Below are 20703 nucleotides of genomic sequence, written 5' to 3'. Positions count from 1 at the left end.
TGCCCCGGTCACTTGCCGTGACCCCCTGCCCGTTCATCCAGAGACTGCCCCGGTCACTTGCCGTGACCCCTGCCCGTTCATCCAGAGACTACCCCGGTCACTTGCCGTGACCTCCAGCCCGTTCACCCAGACACTGTCCCGGTCACCTGCTGTGACTGCCTGCCCGTCTTCCCTGGTCGCCACCCGCTCCCTTACAAGGACCGCCCCCTTGTATAGTAGCTCAGAGGTTCCGCCTCCCAGACCCGTTACACTAACTATATTACAGTTATATCAAAAATGTACTATTATCTTATCAACTTATCTTAAATACATAATTATTCATAGGAACTGCAATCCAAAAACATGTCAATCCCTTGTAAAACCTTTAACATGTAATATGGGAAAAAGTAGACTTTATAAATGACCCAGTCCCTGCTCTTATTTACATGAAAGGAACCAACCTTTAAACCATAGTAAATATTTCCCTGCTTACCAAATCCACCAACTTAGAAAATACTTATGTGCCGCCAATTCCCCCACCTTATAAAATGTTGTAATAGAGTAGCCAAAAAATACAAAATATTTGGGCTCTCCACATCCCCCTTCTTCTGTAGGTCTTGTGAGCGTATTTATTTCTTACCCTTTTTTGTATTTACTCCAAATCAAGTGATTAAAAATCTAATCAACAACACCCCAACTTTTTGGGGTCTCCACACTGGGCAATTTAGAAACAATGTCTTGGGGAGCAGAACTATCTTATTGAGAAGCACTGTGGCAGGACTGGACAGCAGCATCCCACTCCATACTCCTACCTTTGCCGTCAGTAATTGAGAAATACGTTGTTTAAAATATGCCTGTGGGTTTTTTAAGATCTCAACACCTAAGTATGATGAAGTCCAAACTATTTCAATTCCTTTTTACATTTTAAATTGCATATGCTAACGCACCCTAAAGCAATATTGATTTTGACTAGTTGATTTTTAAGCCAGACCAACATCGTGTTACGCTCACGGCCGGACTGACTGGCGTGAGCATGGTTAGTGGTTCCACTGGGCCACGAACCGAGGAGTGCCTGGAGGGGCGTGACTAGGGGCCTCGCCAGATCTGACCACGAACGCACGGCGGCTTAATCGACTCCGTGGTCTGAGGAGGGATGTGGGAGGTGGCCCTGGTGCTACTCCAGATCAGACCCCGGTCACAGCTGTTGACCCACCCCGGGGAATGCAGGAACGGGCAGGCACGGCTGGTATGCAGACAGGCGGGTACTGGCTGGCACAGCTGGAATGCAGACAGACGGGTACTGGCAGCTATGCAGACAGGCGGGTACAGGCTGGCACGGCTGGTATGCAGACAGGCTGGATAGGGACCAGTACAGACTGGGATACAGGAACAAACCGCAGGTGCGGAGGACAAGCAGAGCAAAGCGAAAACCGCAGGTGCGGAGGACCAGCAGAGCAGAGCGAAAACCGCAGGTGCGGAGGACAAGCAGAGCAGAGCGAAAACCGCAGTTGCGGAGGACAAGCAGAGCAGAGCGAAAACCGCAGGTGCGGAGCACAAGCAGAGCAGAGTGAAAACTGCAGTTGCGGAGGACGAGCAGAGCGAAAACCGCAGTTGCGGAGGACAAGCAGAGCAGAGCGAAAACCGCAGGTGCGGAGAACAAGCAGAGCGAAAACCGCAGGTGCGGAGGACAAGCAGAACAGAGCAGAGCGAAACCGCAGGTGCAGAGGACAAGTGAGGCAGAGCGAAACAGCATGTGCGGAGGACAGGCGAGGCAGAACAGAGCAGAGCGAAACCGCAAGTGCGGAGGAACAAGCAAGGCAGAACAGAGCAGAGTGAAACCGCAAGTGCGGAGGAACAAGCGGAGCAGAACAGAGCAGAGCGAAACCGCAGAGCAGAAGGGGCAGGCAGACAAGACAGGGCACTTTTCACATGGAACAGACTGGGAAACACAGGAAGATAGTTAGAACACAGGAGGTAGATACGGAGGCAGGGAAACGGGACAAGTAGAACCAGATACACACAAGGTACTTACAATGAAGTAGCGAGTGGACACCAAACTCACAAACAGAAGTACAGAGACAACGAGTTGGAGTTAGGTGCAGGTTCAGACACTGCAGGAAAAGGGAAGGTACAGACATAGAGACAAACAGGTAAGGGGCTAGGACACAGTTCAGACAGGAACTGAACCAGGAACAAGATACAGGAACGAGCCTGGGAACTCAGCCCCCAGGGTGGCAGAAACAGACTAGAAGTCACAGATACAGGTAACGGGCCTGGGTATACAGCCCACAGGGTGGCGGAAACAGACTAGAAGTCACAGATACAGGTAACGGGCCTGGGTATACAGCCCCCAGGGTGGCAGAAACAGACAAGATACAGGACAGGACCTGGCAACTCAGTTGCACAGAACACACTGAAAGAAAGTGTTGCTCAGGCACCTCCTACTGGGTGGAGGAGGTTTAAGTATCCAGTGACTCACAGCAATAGGCTGGGGAGGCATCAAGACTGTGCACACTGTAACTTTAAGAATCAGGAAGTAACAGGGCCGCCGCCCTAAGCAATCAGACAAGAGACATGCACACAGCAAGTAATGGAGTAAAGTGTGCAGTCTGGACTGATAGGTAAGTTGGCGGTCTTTCATGGTGGGAGATGTAAAGCCATGCCAGCACACCGCCAGGGATGTTACACATCCAAACGAATGCTGCATATTCTGAGCCTATCAGAGTTAATGAGGATATAAAAAAAAACAGAATATCATCAGCATACAATGAAATCTTGTCTTCATATTTACCAAATCTGAAGTCACCAATAGCTGGATTTTCTTTAATTCTAAATGCAAGCACCAGGTGAAAGGGGATAACCCTAATATGTACACCTAGTCAATGCAAAAGAATCTGAGATTCACCTCCACCCTCTTCTTGAGACCTGTTTGCAACAGCATTCCCGTATCCCCAAATCTCTTTAACGTTTTCACAAAAAATGCCACTCAACCGTGTCAAAGTATTTTTTTAATATCCAAAGACAGTATATCACCCTGATTTATATAAAAAAATGTTTGCGTATGGCTTACTCCCAAATACCCTATGAATTTATAGGAGAGAGAATTTTTGGGGTAGGTTGGTTGGGAGATAAATCTTGCTTGGTCAGTGTAACATCTGTGCCATTTCCTGTCCTGTGCTTCTATGTTTTGTCCTGATTGTTCCCATTCTTTGACCTCAGCTTGACATTTGACTACCCACTTGTTTTATGATTCTATTCCTGATGCGACCTCTTTGCTTTAACCCTGCTTGATGACTATTCCTATCTCTGGTTCGCACTTTCAGACAGCAGCTTTTTCGTGGTAGCAATCCACTGGATCCTGTTGTAAAACCAGATCCCTGTATAGGGGTTAAAGAGTATCGGGGCTCCTATGAAATCTTCCAGACTGAGTGGCTTGTGCCAAGTCTGTCTAAGGTTGCCTTTTTGAGCCAGTGGCTTTAGGCAGACGTGACAGTCAGGATGTCCAACTGACATTCTCCTTTGCTAGATGATTTGCAAGAAACTCAGCCAGGACTTTTATATCTGTATTCAAGAAGATGGGAATATTTGAATTCAACTTTTTTTGGGAAATACAAAAATGAATGCCTCGATCGCCAAGTCTAGTATCTTCTCATTAATTGGGGCCTCATTTCAAGTATTTAACCCCTTCCTGACCTTGGACGTACCCAGTACCGATCATAAGCTGGAATCTAGCAACGCTAGCATCACCAGGGCCAGCTCTGATTGATGCCATCAGACGATGATGGCGATCTTATCATCCTAGCTTCGGACGTGTGCTGAGCGGTCATAGTGCTGTTCTGCCGCGCTGTGCTGCGCCTTGTGGTGCAACAGACTTTTTGAAGTCATCACTGCCGGTGTTGCTGCTGCGGTTTTAGAAAGAAGAAAGCAGATGTTCCTGATCCCTAGCTTTTTCATAATACACCCCAATCCCCATCTTCCCCTCTCCTCCTCTCCCTAACCCCCTCCCCCACTTCTGTGTTTTATTTTACCAAATTTTTATATTCTGTTTATTTTATTTTTAGCTTTTTCTTTCTAGATTCTTTTTTTTTTCTCTTCTAAATAAAAAAAGTTTACACCAAGCACCCACACAAACATCTGAATAAAATTTGGTCTGGTCATGAAGGTGATAACAGGCTTGGGTGATAAAGGGGTTAAAGGGAACCTGTCACCAGGAAAACCGCTATTAACTTGCAGATATGGGGTTAATCTGCAGGTTAATAGCATTATTAACCTGCCCACACTTAGCCGAACACTGCTGGGAGAAAATGAACGTTATTCTCCCTGGCAGCATTTGTTATCAGTCACGGGGGCAGCACCAATGCTGGTTCAGTCATCGCTCTTAGTATAGGAGAAGTTGATCCAACTCCCAAGACGCCAAATAATTAAAAGTTTGAATTTTTATTAGTCAAATCGAAAATCCATCCTTATAAGTGCAAATCATGTGTAGTAACAGGGGAGACATGGGATAAAGTGCTAATTACCAGATGCTTTTCGAACAACATATGTTCTTAGACTTGGAATAGATTTCTGCTGGGAACAGGTGTTTAACTCTGCTAATGGACTTGGTATATATAGGGTTCCTCCCTACTTCCCAGCAGAAATGCTGGTGACAGGTTCCCTTTAACAATGAAGGCATGAAAATCTCCCCATGCTCTTTATAAAGTTTGATGTAAATGTCATCCAATCCAAGAACTTTGTCCCTAAGGGACTCCTGCAAAGCCATCATCACTTTCCCCAGGGACAGTGGACCATCGATAAATTCTTGATGAGCATCAACAAAATATGGAAATCACACATTTTTAATAAAAAACATCACTCTTTGTGAGAATTTTTCCAGTGTGTAGAGCATAGCATCTAAATACCTGCATAATAGTATCAGAAACAACTGACCGGCTAGAGACTGTATAGCAACAATTGGTTCAGATGCCTCCTGATTGAAAATAATTGTAGCTAAAAACTTTCTGGCCTTTACTTCCTCCAAAAAATAATGTTTTCAAATTAGGTTTGTACTGTAGGGCATGGATTTATAATAAATTCTAATATCCTATCTGCACCTATTGACAAACCTTTTACAGAACAGTTGAAGCGTCAGCGATAAAAGCAGATTCAGTATCAACAACCTGGGAGGCCGCTGTACTTAATTTAATTGCACCCTTTTCCCGTTCACGGCACAAAAAAATTAATTATATCTCCAAAAAATAAACTTAAAAATATATTCACTAATCCAATGGGAGTAAATATTAAAATTAAAATTTTATTGTAGATAGTTAAAATCAAATAATAATCAATTGAATAAAAGATTATTCATATCTTAGTATCAAAATCAAAAATAGGGGACAGTTAGGGTCTTGAAGAATATATCCCATTCACATATTGGTATATATCAGCATATAGTGTTTATAACAACTATAGCTGCAATTTTAAAAAACACATAATCCTAGCACTCTCTTATTTAATATTACGTGCTGTATTAACAACTTTAAGGTCCAAAAGACCCAGACATTTGAATGGGAATTTTCAATTAAATTTTTTAAGAATTTTACAATCCTTTATTTACACACGTGGTCAAAATTGTTGGTACCCCTCGTTTAATGAAAGAAAACATATTAATGGTCACAGAAATAACTTGAATCTAACAAAAGTAATAATAAATTAAAAATCTATGAAAGTGAACAAATGAAAGTTAGACATTGCTTTTCAACCCTGCTGCCACAGAATTTTCAAAAAAATTAAACTCATGAAATAGGTCTGGACAGAAATGATGGTACCCCTGAAAATAATGTGACAAAAGGGACATGTTAAATCAAGTTGTGTTCACTAATTAGCATCACAGGTGTCTACAATCTTGTAATCAGTCAGTGGGCCTGTATATAGGGCTACACATACTCTCTGTGCTGTTTGGTGACATGGTGTGTACCACACTCAACATGGACCAGACGAAGAAAAGGAAAGAGTTGTTTCAGGAGATTAGAAAGAAAATTATAGACAAGTATGTTAAAGGTAAAGGTTATAAGACCATCTTCAAGCCGCTTGATGTTCCTGTGACTACAGTTGCACTTATTATTCAGAAATGTAAGATCCATGGGACTGTAGCCAACCTCCCTGGACGTGGCCGCAGAAAGAAAATTGATGACAAATCAGAGACGGATAATACGAATGGTAACAAAAGAGCCCAGGAAAACTTCTAAAGAGATTAAAGGTGAACTTCAAGCTCAAGGAACATCAGTGTCAGATCGCACCTTCCGTCGTTGTTTGATCCAAAGTGGACTTCATGGGAGACGACCAAGGAGAACACCATTGTTGAAAAAAAATCATAAAAAAGCCAGACTGGAATTTGCCAAACTACATGTTGACAAGCCACAAAGCTTCTGGGAGAATGTCCTATGGACAGATGAGACAAAAATGGAAGTTTTTGGCAAGGGACATCAGCTCTATGTTCACAGACAGAAAAATGAAGCATATCAAGAAAAGAACACTGTCCCTACTGTGAAACATGGAGGAGGCTCTGTTATGTTCTGGGGCTGCCATGCTGCATCTGGTACAGGGTGTCTTGAATCTGTGCAGGGTACAATGAAATCGCAAGACTGTCAAGGGATTCTAGAAATGTACTGCCCAGTGTCAGAAAGATTGGTCTTAGTCGCAGGTCATGGGTCTTGCAACAGGATAATGACCCAAAACACACAGCTGAAAACACCCAAGAATGGCTAAGAGGAAAATATTGGACTATTGTGAAGTGGCCTTCTCTGAGCCCTGACCTAAATCCTATTGAGCATCTTTGGAAAGAGCTGAAACATGCCATCTGGAAAAGGCTACCTTCAAAAACACGAGACAACTGGAGCAGTTTGTTCATGAGATGTGGGCCAAAATACCTGTCGAGAGGTGCCGAAGTCTCATTTACAGTTACAGGAATCGTTTGATTGCAGTGATTGCCTCAAAAGGTTGTACAACAAAATATTAAGTTAAGAGTACCATCATTTCTGTCCATGCCTATTTCATGAGTTTAATTTTTTTTTTAATTCTGTGGATGCAGGGTTGAAAAGCAATGTCTGACTTTCATTTGTTAATTTTCATAGATTTTTTATTTATTATTACTTTTGCCAGATCCAAGTTATTTCTGTGACCATTGTGGGTTTTTCTTTCATTAAACGAGGGGTACCAACAATTTTGACCACGTGTGTATAAACTAACTATGTGCTTCCCCACAAGTGGTATTCAACCAGCTATACGGACTAAGGCTGCTTTTTTTTCTGCCAGGGAGATGTAGAAACGCTCAGGAAAAATCCGGAACATTTCTGCATCGTGGGCACTTAGCCTAAATGTTTGTCTGGCCACACTACTCACTGATGGAATGAGGGCACCGTAGCCAGAGACTATCCACAAATTCCATATATTTTATCAGTGCTGGTTGACAACTGCACTGATTTTATTCAGTTAAATTCAATTGTAACGATGGCACAATGACTGTCCAGCATTACGATGTACTATCCTCAGTGTTAGTTCACATCTGCCCTGCTTTTGTGAACTCAATTAGGTCAGTACTATAGCACAACGGCTATCTAACTGTTTTTTCTACTCGCAAGTGTGATTAGCGAAAACCCTCAGAGCAAATCACACCTGTAATCAATTAAATGGATTAATATCAGTTTATATAGTATACTAGTATCTATTAGGTTACTTTATTCACCCCCAACAGCTCATAGGTGTAGCGGCAGTTAACATCAGCGCTTTATGGTAGCACAATGGCTATCAAACTGCTTATCTTAGCTCCACACAGCTAGTATCTGCAATGCTGATTTGCATATAAGTTCAATGCTATAAATTCACTGCCCTATCCTACATTAAGTCCCAACTAGTTTGCCAGACTCCTAACTCTTAGGCTATGTGCACACGAAGCAATTTAAATGCGTTTTTGCAGCGTATTGTCAATGCGAAAACGCATTAAAATAGCTTCTAATAGGTCTGCCATTTACTGCAATGCAAATCCGCGACGCTGGGAGCAGACCGAGGCCGCCAGAAAGGTGAGTATAAGGTTATTTTTTATTTTTTACGTTCTAATTCTTTTTTTTTAACACTATGTTGGTCACACAATATAAATCCATGCCGGTTGCATGGATTTATATCGTGTGACCAACTTTCAAGCACGTTTCCAAGTGATGCTAAAATCGCTTGGAAAGCGCTTGACAAAAGCATGTGAAATCGCATGCTAAAAATGCTTCACAAATACTTGTCCCTGGCAGAAAAAACGCATATAAAATCCGCATGCTTTTTTTCTGCCAGGGAGATGCCGAAACGCTCAGGAGAAATCCGGAGGATTTCTGCATCGTGGGCACATAGCCTTTTTCCTTACTTCACATGATATTTGTTTTATAAACACTACAGGTGCATCTCACAAATTTAGAATATCATCAAAAAGTTCATTTATTTCAGTTCTTCAATACAAAAAGTGAAACTCATATATTATACAGTCATTACATACAGAGTGATCTATTTCAAGTGTTTATTTCTGTTAATGTTGATGATTATGGCTTACAGCCAATGAAAACGCACAAGTCATTATCTCAGTAAATTTAAATAATTAACAAAAACACCTGCAAAGGCTTCCTAAGCGCTTAAAAAGGCCCCTTAGTCTGTTTCCGTAGGCTCCACAATCATGGGGAAGACTGCTGACTTGACAGATGTCCAGAAGGCAGTCATTGACACCCTCCACAAGGTCCCAGAGTTCCAATTTACATTTGGAAATCAAGGTCCCAGAGTCTGGAGGAAGAGTGGAGAGGCCACAATCCAAGCTGCTTGAGGTCTAGTGTGAAGTTTCCACAATCAGTGATGGTTTGGGGAGCCATGTCATCTGCTAGTGTAGGTCCACTGTGTTTTATCAAGACCAAAGTCAGCGCAGCCGTCTACCAGGAAATTTTAGAGCACTTCATGTTTCCCTCTGCCGACAAGCTTTTGGGAGATAGAAATTTCATTCTCCAGCAGGACTTGGCACCTGTCCACACTGCCAAAAGTACCAATACCTGGTTTAAAAACAACAGTTTCACTGTGCTTGATTGGCCAGAAAACTCGCCTGACCTTAACCCCATAGAGAATCTATGGGGTATTGTCAAGAGGAAGATAAGAGACACCAGACCCAGCAATGCAGACGAGCTGAAGGCTGCTATCAAAGCAACCTGGGCTTCCATAACACCTCAGCAGTGCCACAGGCTGATCGCCTTCATGTCACGCCGAATTGATGCAGTAATTGATGCAAAAGGAGCCCTGACCAAGTATTGAGTGCATTTACTGAACATACATTTCATTAGGCCAACATTTCGGATTTTAAAAACATTTTTCAAGCTGTTGTTATAAAGTATTCTAATTTACTGAGTTAATGACTTTTGTGTTTTCATTGGCTGTAAGCCATCATCATCAACATTAACAGAAATAAACACTTGAAATAGATCACTCTGTTTGTAATGACTCTATATAGTATATCAGTTTCACTTTTTGTATTGAAGAACTGAAATAAATTAACTTTTTGATGATATTCTAATTTTGTGAGATGCACCTGTATATGCTGATATATACCAATATGTGAATCTATATGGAACAAAAACCATATAATTTCCGGAAATGCATTCAGATCTTTTAGAGCAGCGGTGGGAAACCTTTTTTCTGTGTAGGTCTATTTGGTAATTCATATCATCATTCAAGGGCCATATAAAATTAGCAACTTAACAATTATACTGGTCATACATTTAATTAACTCAACCTTATGTGATGACTGGAACTGTTTCTCTTTGGTGAGACATATGATGTTAGGTGGTATTAACCCCTTTCCAATCCATGACGTCTTAGTACGCACATTTGCGTACCCCCGGTTCAGTGAGGGCTGCTGCGCTGAGCCCTCACTGAACCGAGCACATGTCAGCTGATTCTTACAGCTGACATGTGCCCGCAACAGCCGCAGGTGGAATCGCGATCCACCCGCGGCTGTTAACATTTTAAATGCCGCTGTCAATCTCCGACAGCGGCATTTAACGCGCGCTTCCGGGTTGCGCGTCATAAGCCCCGCCCATCGGCGACCCCGTCACGTGATCGCGGGTCGCCGATGGGCGTGCATGACAACCCAAGGTCTGCAGCAGACGCCTTTGGTTGTCATGATCTGGTCGCTATGAGCGCCACCTAGTGGTCGGCGCTCATAGCACAGGACCATTTCTGCTGCATGCAGGGGATCTGCTCGTCCCCTGTATGTAGCAGAGACGATCAGACAACTGCTGCTTCTAGTCTCCTATGGAGACTATTGAAGCATGCAGTAAGTGAAAAAAAAATGTTTTTAAAAATATAAAAAAAATATAAAAGTTTAAATCACCCCCCTTTCGCCCCATTCAAAATAAAATATAAAAAAAAAAAAACACATACACATATTTGGTATCGCCACGTTCAGAATCGCCCGATCTATCAATATAAAAAAAGAATTAATCCGATCGGTAAACGGTGTAACGAGAAAAAAATTCTAAACGCCAGAATTACGTTTTTTGGTCGCCGCAAAATTGCAATAAAATGCAATAACGGGCGATCAAAACATCGGATCTACCCCAAAATGTTATCAATAAAAACGTCAGCCCGGAGCGCAAAAAATAAGCCCTCACCCAGCCCCAGATCACGAAAAATGGAGACGCTACAGGTCACGGAAAATGGCGCTATTTTTTTTTTTTTACCAAATTTTGGAATTTTTTTTCACCACTTAAATATAAAATAACCTATACATGTTTGGTGTCTACGAACTCGTAATGACCTGGAGAATAAGAATGGCAGGTCAGTTTTAGCATTCAGTGAACGTGGTAAATAATAAATAAAAAACAACTGTGGTATTGCACTTTTTTTGCAATTTTACCGCACTTGGAATTTTTTTCCCGTTTTCCCGTACACGATATGGTAATACTAGTAATGGCGTTGAAAAGTACAACTTGTCCCGCAAAAAATAAGCCCTCACATGGCCATATTGTCCAAAAAATAAAAACGCTATGGCTCTGGGAACAAGGGGAGCAAAAAACGACAAAACCCAAGGTTGCGAAGGGGTTAATGATGTTGCTCTTTGCAACTACTTTTCCAGGTTTCTGTCAGTCTGGAGCGCAGTGGACTATTTACAATGGTAAATTTAGAAAAGACCTGCTTGCAGCAGTAAGTTTTTCCTAATACAAATGCATATGTACAGTTGAAACCAGAAGTTTACATACACTATACATATAAAAAGACACATGTGCATGTTTTTCTCAATATCTGACATGAAATCAAAATAAACCTTTCCCTTTTTAGGTCAATTAGCATTACCATAATTTTTAATATTTGCCAAATGCCAGAATAATGAGAGAGAGAATGTTTTAAGGCATATTTATTGCTTACTGTAATGTCAAAAGTTTACATACACTAAGATTACTATGCCTTTAAACAATTCTGGTCTGCCCATATGATGATGTCATGTGTTTGGAAGCTTCTGATACCGCTCAGGAAGGAGAAGGGTTCTGTGTCCCAGAGATGAACGTGCTTTGGTCCGACATGTGCATATCAACCCAAGGACAAAAGCAAAAGACCTTGTGAAGATTATCGCGGAAGCTGGTGAGATTGTGTCAATATCCACAGTGAAACGAGTACTGTATCAACATGGACTGAAAGGCCACTCTGCTAGGAAGACGCCATTACTCCAAAAGAAACTTAAAAAAGCCAGATTAATGTTTGCAAATGCACACAGGAACACAGACCTTAATTTTTGGAGACATGTCCAGTAGTCTGATGAAGCTAAAATTGAAGTTTTTGGGCATAATGACTATCGTTATGTTTGGAGGAAAAAGGGAGAAGCTTTGAAGCCTTAAAACACCATCCCAACTGTGAAACACACGGGAGTGGCAGCATCATGTTGTGGGGTTATTTTCTTGCAGGAGGGACTGGTGCACTTCACAAAAAATAGATGGCATCATGAGACCCGAAGCATACTTCCAAAATGGTAACAAAGTGGTTTAAGGATAACAAAGTCAATGTTTTGGAGTGGCCATCACAAAGCCCTGAACTCAATCCTATTGAAAATTTATAGGCAAAGCTGAAAAGGCAGGTGCGAGCAAGGCGACCTACAAACCTGGATCAGTTACACCAGTTTTGTCAGGAGTAATGGGCCCAAATTCCGACCAACTATTGTGAGAAGCTTGTGGAAGGATATCCCACATGTTTGACCCAAGTCATTCAGTTTAAGGGCAATGGTACCAAATACTAATGAAATGTATGTAATCTTTTGACTTTGCAGTAAGTAATAAAAATGCCTTAAACCATTCTCTCTCTCGTTAGTCTGGCATTTGGCAAATACTAAAAAATATGGTAATCCTAATTGACCTAAAACGGGAAAGGTTTATTATGATTTCATGTCCGATATTGAGAAAAACATGCATATATGTCTTTTTATTTAGTGTATGTAAAGTCCGGGTTTCAACTGTATGTCTCCTATTCAAAGTGGGAATTTCATCACTTCTCACGTAATGTTTATACAATTCAAGCAGTGAGAGGTCTGCTGTATACATCACATAGGAGACACCAAGATGGCTTTATATACATCACCTAGTGTCTCCTATGTGATGTACAGTACAGACCAAAAGTTTGGACACACCTTCTCATTTATAGATTTTTCTGTATTTTCATGACTATGAAAATTGTACATTCACACTGAAGGCATCAAAACTATGAATTAACACATGCGGAATTATATACTTAACAAAAAAGTGTGAAACAACTGAAAATATGTCTTATATTCTAGGTTCTTCAAAGTAGCCACCTTTTGCTTTGATGACTGCTTTGCACACTCTTGCCATTCTCTTGATGAGCTTCAAGAGGTAGTCACCGGAAATGGTTTTCACTTTACAGGTGTGCCCTGTCAGGTTTAATAAGTGGGATTTCTTGCCTTATAAATGGGGTTGGGACCATCAGTTGTGTTGTGCAGAAGTATGGTGGATACACAGCTGATAGTCATAGTGAATAGACTGTTAGCTGCTTTTTTCTTGCCATAATACAAATTCTAAGTAAAGAAAAACGAGTGGCCATCTTTACTTTAAGAAATGAAGGTCAGTCAGTCTGAAAAATTGGGAAAACTTTGAATGTGTCCCCAAGTGCAGTTGCAAAAACCATCAAGCGCTACAAAGAAACTGGCTCACATGAGGACCGCCCCAGGAAAGGAAGACCAAGAGTCACCTCTGCTTCTGAGGAAAAGTTTATCCGAGTCACCAGCGTCAGAAATCGCAGGTTAACAGCAGCTCAGATTAGAGACCAGGTCAATGCCACACAGAGTTCTAGCAGCAGACACATCTCTACAGCAACTGTTAAGAGGAGACTTTGAGCAGCAGGCCTTCATGGTAAAATAGCTGCTAGGAAACCACTGCTAAGGACAGGCAACAAGCAGAAGAGACTTGTTTGGGCTAAAGAACACAAGGAATGGACATTATACCAGTGGAAATCTGTGCTTTGGTCTGATGAGTCCAAATTTGAGGTCTTTGGTTCCAACCACTGTGTCTTTGCGCGACACAGAAAAGGTGAATGGATGGACTCTACATGCCTGGTTCCCACCGTGAAGCATGGAGGAGGAGGTGTGATGGTGTGGGGGTCCATTGCTGGTGACACTGTTGGGGATTTATTCAAAATTGAAGGCATACTGAACCAGCATGGCTACCACAGCATCTTGCAGCGGCAAGCTATTCCATCCGGTTTGCATTTAGTTGGGCCATCATTTATTTTTCAACAGGACAATGACCCCAAACACACCTCCCGGCTGTGTAAGGGCTATTTGACCAAGAAGGAGAGTGATGGGGTGCTACGCCAGATGACCTGGCCTCCACAGTCACCAGACCTGAACCCAATCGAGATGGTTTGGGGTGAGCTGGACCGCAGAGTGAAGGCAAAAGGGCCAACAAGTGCTAAGCATCTCTGGGAACTCCTTCAAGATTGTTGGAAGACCATTTCCGGTGACTACCTCTTGAAGCTCATCAAGAGAATGCCAAGAGTGTGCAAAGCAGTCATCAAAGCAAAAGGTGGCTACTTTGAAGAACCTAGAATATAAGACATATTTTCCGTTGTTTCACACTTTTTTGTTAAGTATATAATTCCACATGTGTTAATTCATAGTTTTGATTCCTTCAGTGTGAATGTACAATTTTCATAGTCAAGAAAATACAGAAAAATCTTTAAATAAGGAGGTGTGTCCAAACTTTTGGTCTGTACTATATATATGTATATCACATAGTATACACAGACTACTGTATGTACATCACATACGATACACTGAGACTGCTGTAAATACATGACATACGATACATTAAGAATAAAGTAAACATAAAATACACTAAGACTACTGTATACATCACATGAACAGCAAGACTGCTGTATGTACATCACATAGGAGACACTAAGACTGCTGTATGTACATCACATAGGAGACACTGAGACTGCTGCATAGGAGTCAGTAGCGGGGCAGGAGAGCAGTGCGCAACCAACCATGGCCACAAAGCACGTCCTAGCACTGGCCAGTGTCGGACATCCCAGATTTGCGTGCGCCACAGTGGCATTCAGTAGTGAATTCTGGGTGTGTGTGTGCACACTCTGTAGGAAAATTAAAGGCCTGAAAAACTGGAATGGTGGCCTAAGCAATGCGGCCCATAAGGAGTCTGCCGGAGGGCCAGACCAAATGACATCTGCCTGCTTTAGAATAACAAGAGAGTTATTTTTCATAAAGGTGTTGAAGCCTCCATTTGTCCCGAAGACCCAACTTTCCCAACACCTTACCATTTGTTTTTCCTGTGCAGAAACGCACATCATTAATTTTGTCCTATTTTTCTGACATCACCATATTGAAATTGCGCTAGATAATAACTGGCCAATTTTGTTTATTTGTTTGTTATTTTGGTTGGTATAATATAGCTTTTTTACTCCAGGAGAAGGGCTTAATTGCATATATTTACTCTTTTAGCATTGCTTATAAAAAGGTCTTCATACACTGTGTCCAATTCATCAAAGCTTTCACGCCAGAATTCTGGTGGAAAAGCTTTGAAAAGTCGCACAATTCGAAGCTGCGCCTAAATGTTATGATTTCTGGCATCTTCACGCCAATTTCTCATGGCTCCGGAAAAATGAGTGGATGGGGGCAAGGCGCCCACCGCTCTTCAAATTCATGATGACCGGTGTGGTTCATTAAGCTACAAATTTTACTCCAGCAGAGATTGGAGTAGGATTTGGGGCAAGGCGCATCCAAAGGTGTACGCCACTTGTCTGATGCCTTTTCATGAATCAGGAGCGTCTGACTCCAGCACAACCTCTCATCAAGACTGGTGTGAACAACGCCGGCCTTGATGGATCAAGCCCCCATGTCTCTTCAATGAGAGACAGTTTTCTTTTTAAAAAGTTGTTTTAGAAAGTATATTTTAAAGCTCTGTTGAAGTTTGTCATATTTCTTTCACAAAAATAATAATCTTCTTTATTATTTATATGCAAGATATAAGTGGCATCTAACTCTTCATTTATGTTGTGTTTCTAATGCAGACCGTCTGCTACATCCTGGTTATTACTATAGCAAACATTGCAAATCTGGCCAGCACAGCTACAGCAATCACTATACAGAGGGACTGGATTGTTGTTGTTGCTGGAGATGACAGGAGCAAATTAGCAGGTAAGATTTAATACTATTCAAGTATGATATAAAATATAAAGAACTGTGTAACATACAGTCTAAATTGATCTTCGCAGTCAACAACAGGCAGTGTAAAACAAGCAACAAAACCAATAGAAATCCTAAAAAATTAAGAATAATAAGAATGATCTTATAACAATAGAAAAAAATTGAAAACATAAGTGGGTGTGTGGTGGTAGAAGACAGGTGTACACACAGTACATAAAACCAATAAAGTATCTGTGGCACCCCAGGGGTCTGGTTTCCACAGTAACAGCAATGTTATGTCTGAGAGCAGGTGGGAGGTCTCTTGGTCAGGGATCCTATGCATGCCACACCTCCTGCCCAGTCCTGGGAGGGGAAGAACTTCCCCTATATAAACCTAGGGCTGAGGCAGGGTTAGGGAGTAGAGAAGAAGTAGAGACAGAGAAGAGCAGCAGATATAGGAGAAGAACATCAGGAGCTCTGTGGGAGCAGTGCTATAAGGAGTCAGGGGCTGGCAGCTGCAGAGCTCGCCCTGACTGAGAAGCTATCACCGGACCCGGAGTCCGAGGCTGTGGGGACTAATCTTTACCCAGCAGCAGAAACCGCCCGGCAGGGGATTTCAGGTCCTCTGGCCAAGAAACCCGAAGGCACGGTCACACGCGTGGGACCAGCACCGCCGTCGTGGAGCGGACGCCACTAGAAGGCCCCGAGTCACCGGCCATACGGGTGAGCACCACACGGTACACTCAGGGACGTGGGCTACTTATACCCGCCTCTAGCAAGGTAGCCAGAAGAGTACAGTCAGTTTGGGAGGCCTACAACTCCGCCTGGCCAGGGGAGATCCCATCTGCTCAAGGACTGACCAGGCCCCGATCGCTAGCCAGTACTCCGGGAGGGTCTATCTTTATCACCAGTAAAGACCCTGAACTACACCGCATCGTCTCTGAGTGATTCCTGCTACCCCCATCATCCACGTCGGCTGCCCTGAGGCCATACCCCTCCCGTTGGAGGTGATACTACCACGCTGCACAATCCTACCACCGGCCTCAGCGGTCTGCCCTGCAGCGGCAGCTCCTTTGCTGCATTCAACGGGTGGCGTAGTCGTCCAACATCTACCGCTAATACAACGCCACTTAGTCTGACTCCCTGGGCACGGACCGGGTCACCGCCACGAGACTACAACCCTCAACAGATCCGGCTCCGGGTAAGCTCCTGCATGCGCAACGCTGTGCGACACAGGCCCAGGGGTGCGTCAACTTTTGGCGTAGTCGGCAGGATTTCGTGCCCGCAACCACCGGGTACTGCGTGCCTGAAAAAGACTGTTCAAACTTACCAGTGGTGAAGATTCCCGCCATCCGTGGAGGTTTCCCGCCATCCGGCGCCATCTTCTACCTTCTTCCCGCCATCCGCGAAGTTTTCCCGCCATCCGGCGCCATCTTCTGCCTTCTTCCCGCCATCCGTGGAGTTTTCCCGCCGTTGGACGCAATCTTGAAGACGCCGCGCGGGAAGAAGGGGGGCGTGGACTCCGAAAGCGCGCGAGAACTGAAGCCCCGCCTCACGTCCGGACGTTGCGTAAGGTCCTGGAAGGAGCCCAGCAGACGCCGACGTCACAGGAGCGCGACGGAAGGTCCTCAACCCTGACGATCCACTGCGGAGCCGCGGCCTACGGAAGAGGATCATCGCAAGGTAGGCCACGGTCCACTAGGGGGGAGGAAGATGTCGGATACGGAGGAGAGCTTCACTGCCTCAACCCCCGCCAGCGCCACCGCTGCTGCAGTCATGCCTTTCACCATGCCCTATATCCCGGGAGCGGCCTGGCTACCCCAGTACTCAGGGGAGTCACATACCCTGCATGACTTTAGAGAAAAGCTGGATAGCCTCTTCCAGGTGTACCCCCTCACAGAAGAGCAAAAAGTGAGCATCCTGGTGGCCCAATTAACCGGGGCAGCCCAAAGGGAGGTAAAGTCCTGGCCACCTGGGGGGAGGACTGTTGCAGGGATACTAACCCGGCTGAGGGACACCTTTGATACCCGCACCTCAGCCGAGATCAAGCTTAGATTCTATGGGTGCAAGCAGCGAGCACACGAGAGTATAAGGGACTATGCCCTGAACCTACAAGAGGCCCTGAGAGCCATTAAGCAGACCGACCCTGACGGCGTGGGAGACGAGGACAGGCTGTTGACTGAACAATTTATAGAGGGTTTATATTGCAATGCCCACCGAACCCAGTTGCGGGCAATGGCCTTACAGGACCCTCATCTGGGATTTGCACAGTTCAAGGACAGAGCCATCCGGGTGCTCCGAGAACCGGCACCAGGTGGCGTTGTGACCCACAGACGCCCCACTACCACTTACCACCAGGAGGCGGCGCCCTTGTCGGCAGGGCCTGTGGGAGCTGATGCACAGGCTTTGAACAATGACCCGGCTCCAGACCTGCACCATCAGGTCCAAGAGCTAGCTAAAAGCGTTGCCGCGCTAACCCGAACTGTGCAGTCTTTACAGGTTTCCACTCCAGGGAAGATCCAGCTGGCATCCGGACCGGAGGACATCCCGTGGCGTCGACCAAGGAGGACCCCACCGGCCAGAGGAAGACCCAGCGACCGATACAACGAGGACGGACAACCCATCTGCCGCCGCTGCAATCAACCCGGACATATGGCAAGGTACTGTCCTTTAAACTGGCACAACCTGGGGTAGAGGGCCAAACCCCAGGAAAAAGATCATCAGGCCCATCGAACTGGCGCGACAAATATATGGGAGGACGTCCAGTCTTGCCTGTGGTACTGGATGGCATCCCTATGAGTGCCCTACTGGACACCGGGTCACAGGTTACCACTATCCCGTACGTGCTCTTCAAGCAGTACTGGAATGACTCGGATATCACCCGCTACCCTGACGACGATTTGAGTATCATCGCCAGCAATGGTCAGCCCGTGCCACAGATTGGATTTAAAGAGGTGACCATTAAAATCGGTAGAGTTGAACTGGCGGCACAGGGACTGATCATTGTAGACATTGACAAGCACGAGAGTCACCCAAAGATAACTCTAGGAACTAATGTAATTGAAAATTGTCTTGCAGAGGTGATTTTCCTTTTACAGCAGGTTGCCAAGAACGCCAGCTCCGGCCAGCAGCGAGTGCTCCAGAAAGAGATCCGGGCACTGATGCGACGGCAACAGATAGAACTCTCCGGTGGTGAGATTGGTAGCGTAAGAATGTGTGACCCTTTCTCTATTGCCATGCCCCCAAAAAGTGAAATGATGATTTGGTGCCGGGCAGCTATTGGTCTGAGAGGTAGAGATTACCAGGCAATGGTAGAACCAGTTTACTCAGACAGTAGGCCCACCATTTTGACAGCACGGGGGGTGGTCAATGTACGCCATGGGAGGGTGCCCGTTCGCATAATAAATATCGGGAAGAGGGAAGTGTACCTGCCCTGGTATGCCACGCTAGCCAAATTGTATACCATCAATCAAAATTCCATACAGTCCGTAGAACCCTTGCCTCCATCTTCCCCGGAGGAAAGTAACGGCTCTAAGGAAACAATGGAGGACTGGTGTCAGCAACTACATTTGGGTACTGACTCCACTCCCTCACACCAGAGACAGGGAGTCTATCGGGTGGTTCAAGAGTACGAGAGAATGTTTAGTAAACACCCGTTAGACTTCGGGCGAGTCAAGGGGGTAGAACACCGCATCCCCACGGGAGACCATCTTCCCATAAAAGAGAGGTATCGACCCGTACCCCCTGCACACTACCAACACGCCAAGGGGATGCTTAGGGACATGAAGGAGGCTGGGGTGATCAGGGATAGCTGTAGCCCCTGGGCAGCTCCACTAGTCTTAGTCAAAAAGAAAGACAACACCATGAGGATGTGTGTAGATTACCGGAAAATCAACCGTATCACACACAAGGATGCGTACCCCTTACCAAGAATAGAGGAGTCTTTGGCTTCTTTAAGATCTGCTAACTTCTTCTCTACCTTGGATCTCACTAGTGGGTACTGGCAGGTTCCTGTAGCAGAGGCGGACCGGGAGAAGACCGCATTCACCACCCCGATGGGACTTAGCGAGTTTACCTGCATGCCGTTCGGACTCTGTAACGCACCAGGAACCTTTCAACGATTAATGGAGTGCTGTCTGGGCCACAAAAACTTCGAGACGGTCCTGTTGTACCTGGACGATGTCATCGTATATTCCAAGACTTATGAGGACCACCTGAAACACTTGGCGGAAGTGTTCGAAGCTCTGGCAAACTACGGCCTAAAGGTAAAACCCTCCAAGTGTCACCTCCTAAAACCAAAGGTGCAGTACCTGGGACACGTGGTGAGCGCTGACGGAGTGGCTCCCGACCCTGATAAGATCACCGCAATTAAGGAATGGCCAAGTCCCTCCAGTGTAAAGGAAGTGCGGCAGTTCCTCGGGTTGGTAGGCTATTACCGCAGATTCATCCCCGGTTTCACCAAAAAGGCAGCTCCTATGCAGGACCTCCTGATAGGCCAGTCCCGGAAGGCCAAGAACCAGAAGCCGCCCTTCAAATGGGAGAAGTTAGAAGAAGAGTCCTTCCGCCAGCTGAAGATGGCCCTCACGGGGGATGAAATCCTGGCGTACCCTGATTACAGCCAGCCCTTTATCCTCTACACCGACGCAAGTAACATCGGGCTAGGAGCCGTACTGTCCCAGATCCAGCAGGGGAAAGAACGAGTAATCGCTTACGCCAGTCGAAAACTGCGACCCACCGAAAGAAACCCTGAGAATTACAGCTCATTTAAGCTAGAGTTCCTGGCAGTGGTGTGGGCAGTCACCGAACGCTTTAAGCACTACCTCGCTTCTTCCCGGTTCACCGTGTACACGGATAACAACCCGTTGACACACCTGGACACGGCAAGACTCGGTGCCCTAGAGCAGAGATGGATGGCCCGTCTGTCCAACTACGAGTTCACAATCAAATACCGGGCAGGACGCTCCAATACCAACGCGGACGCCCTGTCCAGGATGCCAAACCTACCGGACGTAGGAGAAGATCCA

General features: G+C 44.9%; 1 protein-coding gene across 1 annotated transcript in view; it reads left to right on the top strand.

The window, feature by feature from the left end:
- The window catches only part of SLC40A1 (solute carrier family 40 member 1), a 145134-nt gene that overhangs the window by 101365 nt on the left and 23066 nt on the right, over positions 1-20703 (top strand). Inside the window, exon 5 of the mRNA XM_073647838.1 lies at positions 15565-15691. Within this exon, the coding sequence (XP_073503939.1) occupies positions 15565-15691 (127 nt within the window). The remainder of the gene's footprint in view (positions 1-15564; positions 15692-20703) is intronic.

Source organism: Phyllobates terribilis, unplaced genomic scaffold (genome assembly GCF_046119375.1).
Source record: "Phyllobates terribilis strain yellow unplaced genomic scaffold, ASM4611937v1 Scaffold_9__5_contigs__length_417890890, whole genome shotgun sequence".
Taxonomy (NCBI): domain Eukaryota; kingdom Metazoa; phylum Chordata; class Amphibia; order Anura; family Dendrobatidae; genus Phyllobates; species Phyllobates terribilis.
This window is presented reverse-complemented; position numbering and strand designations above follow the sequence as displayed.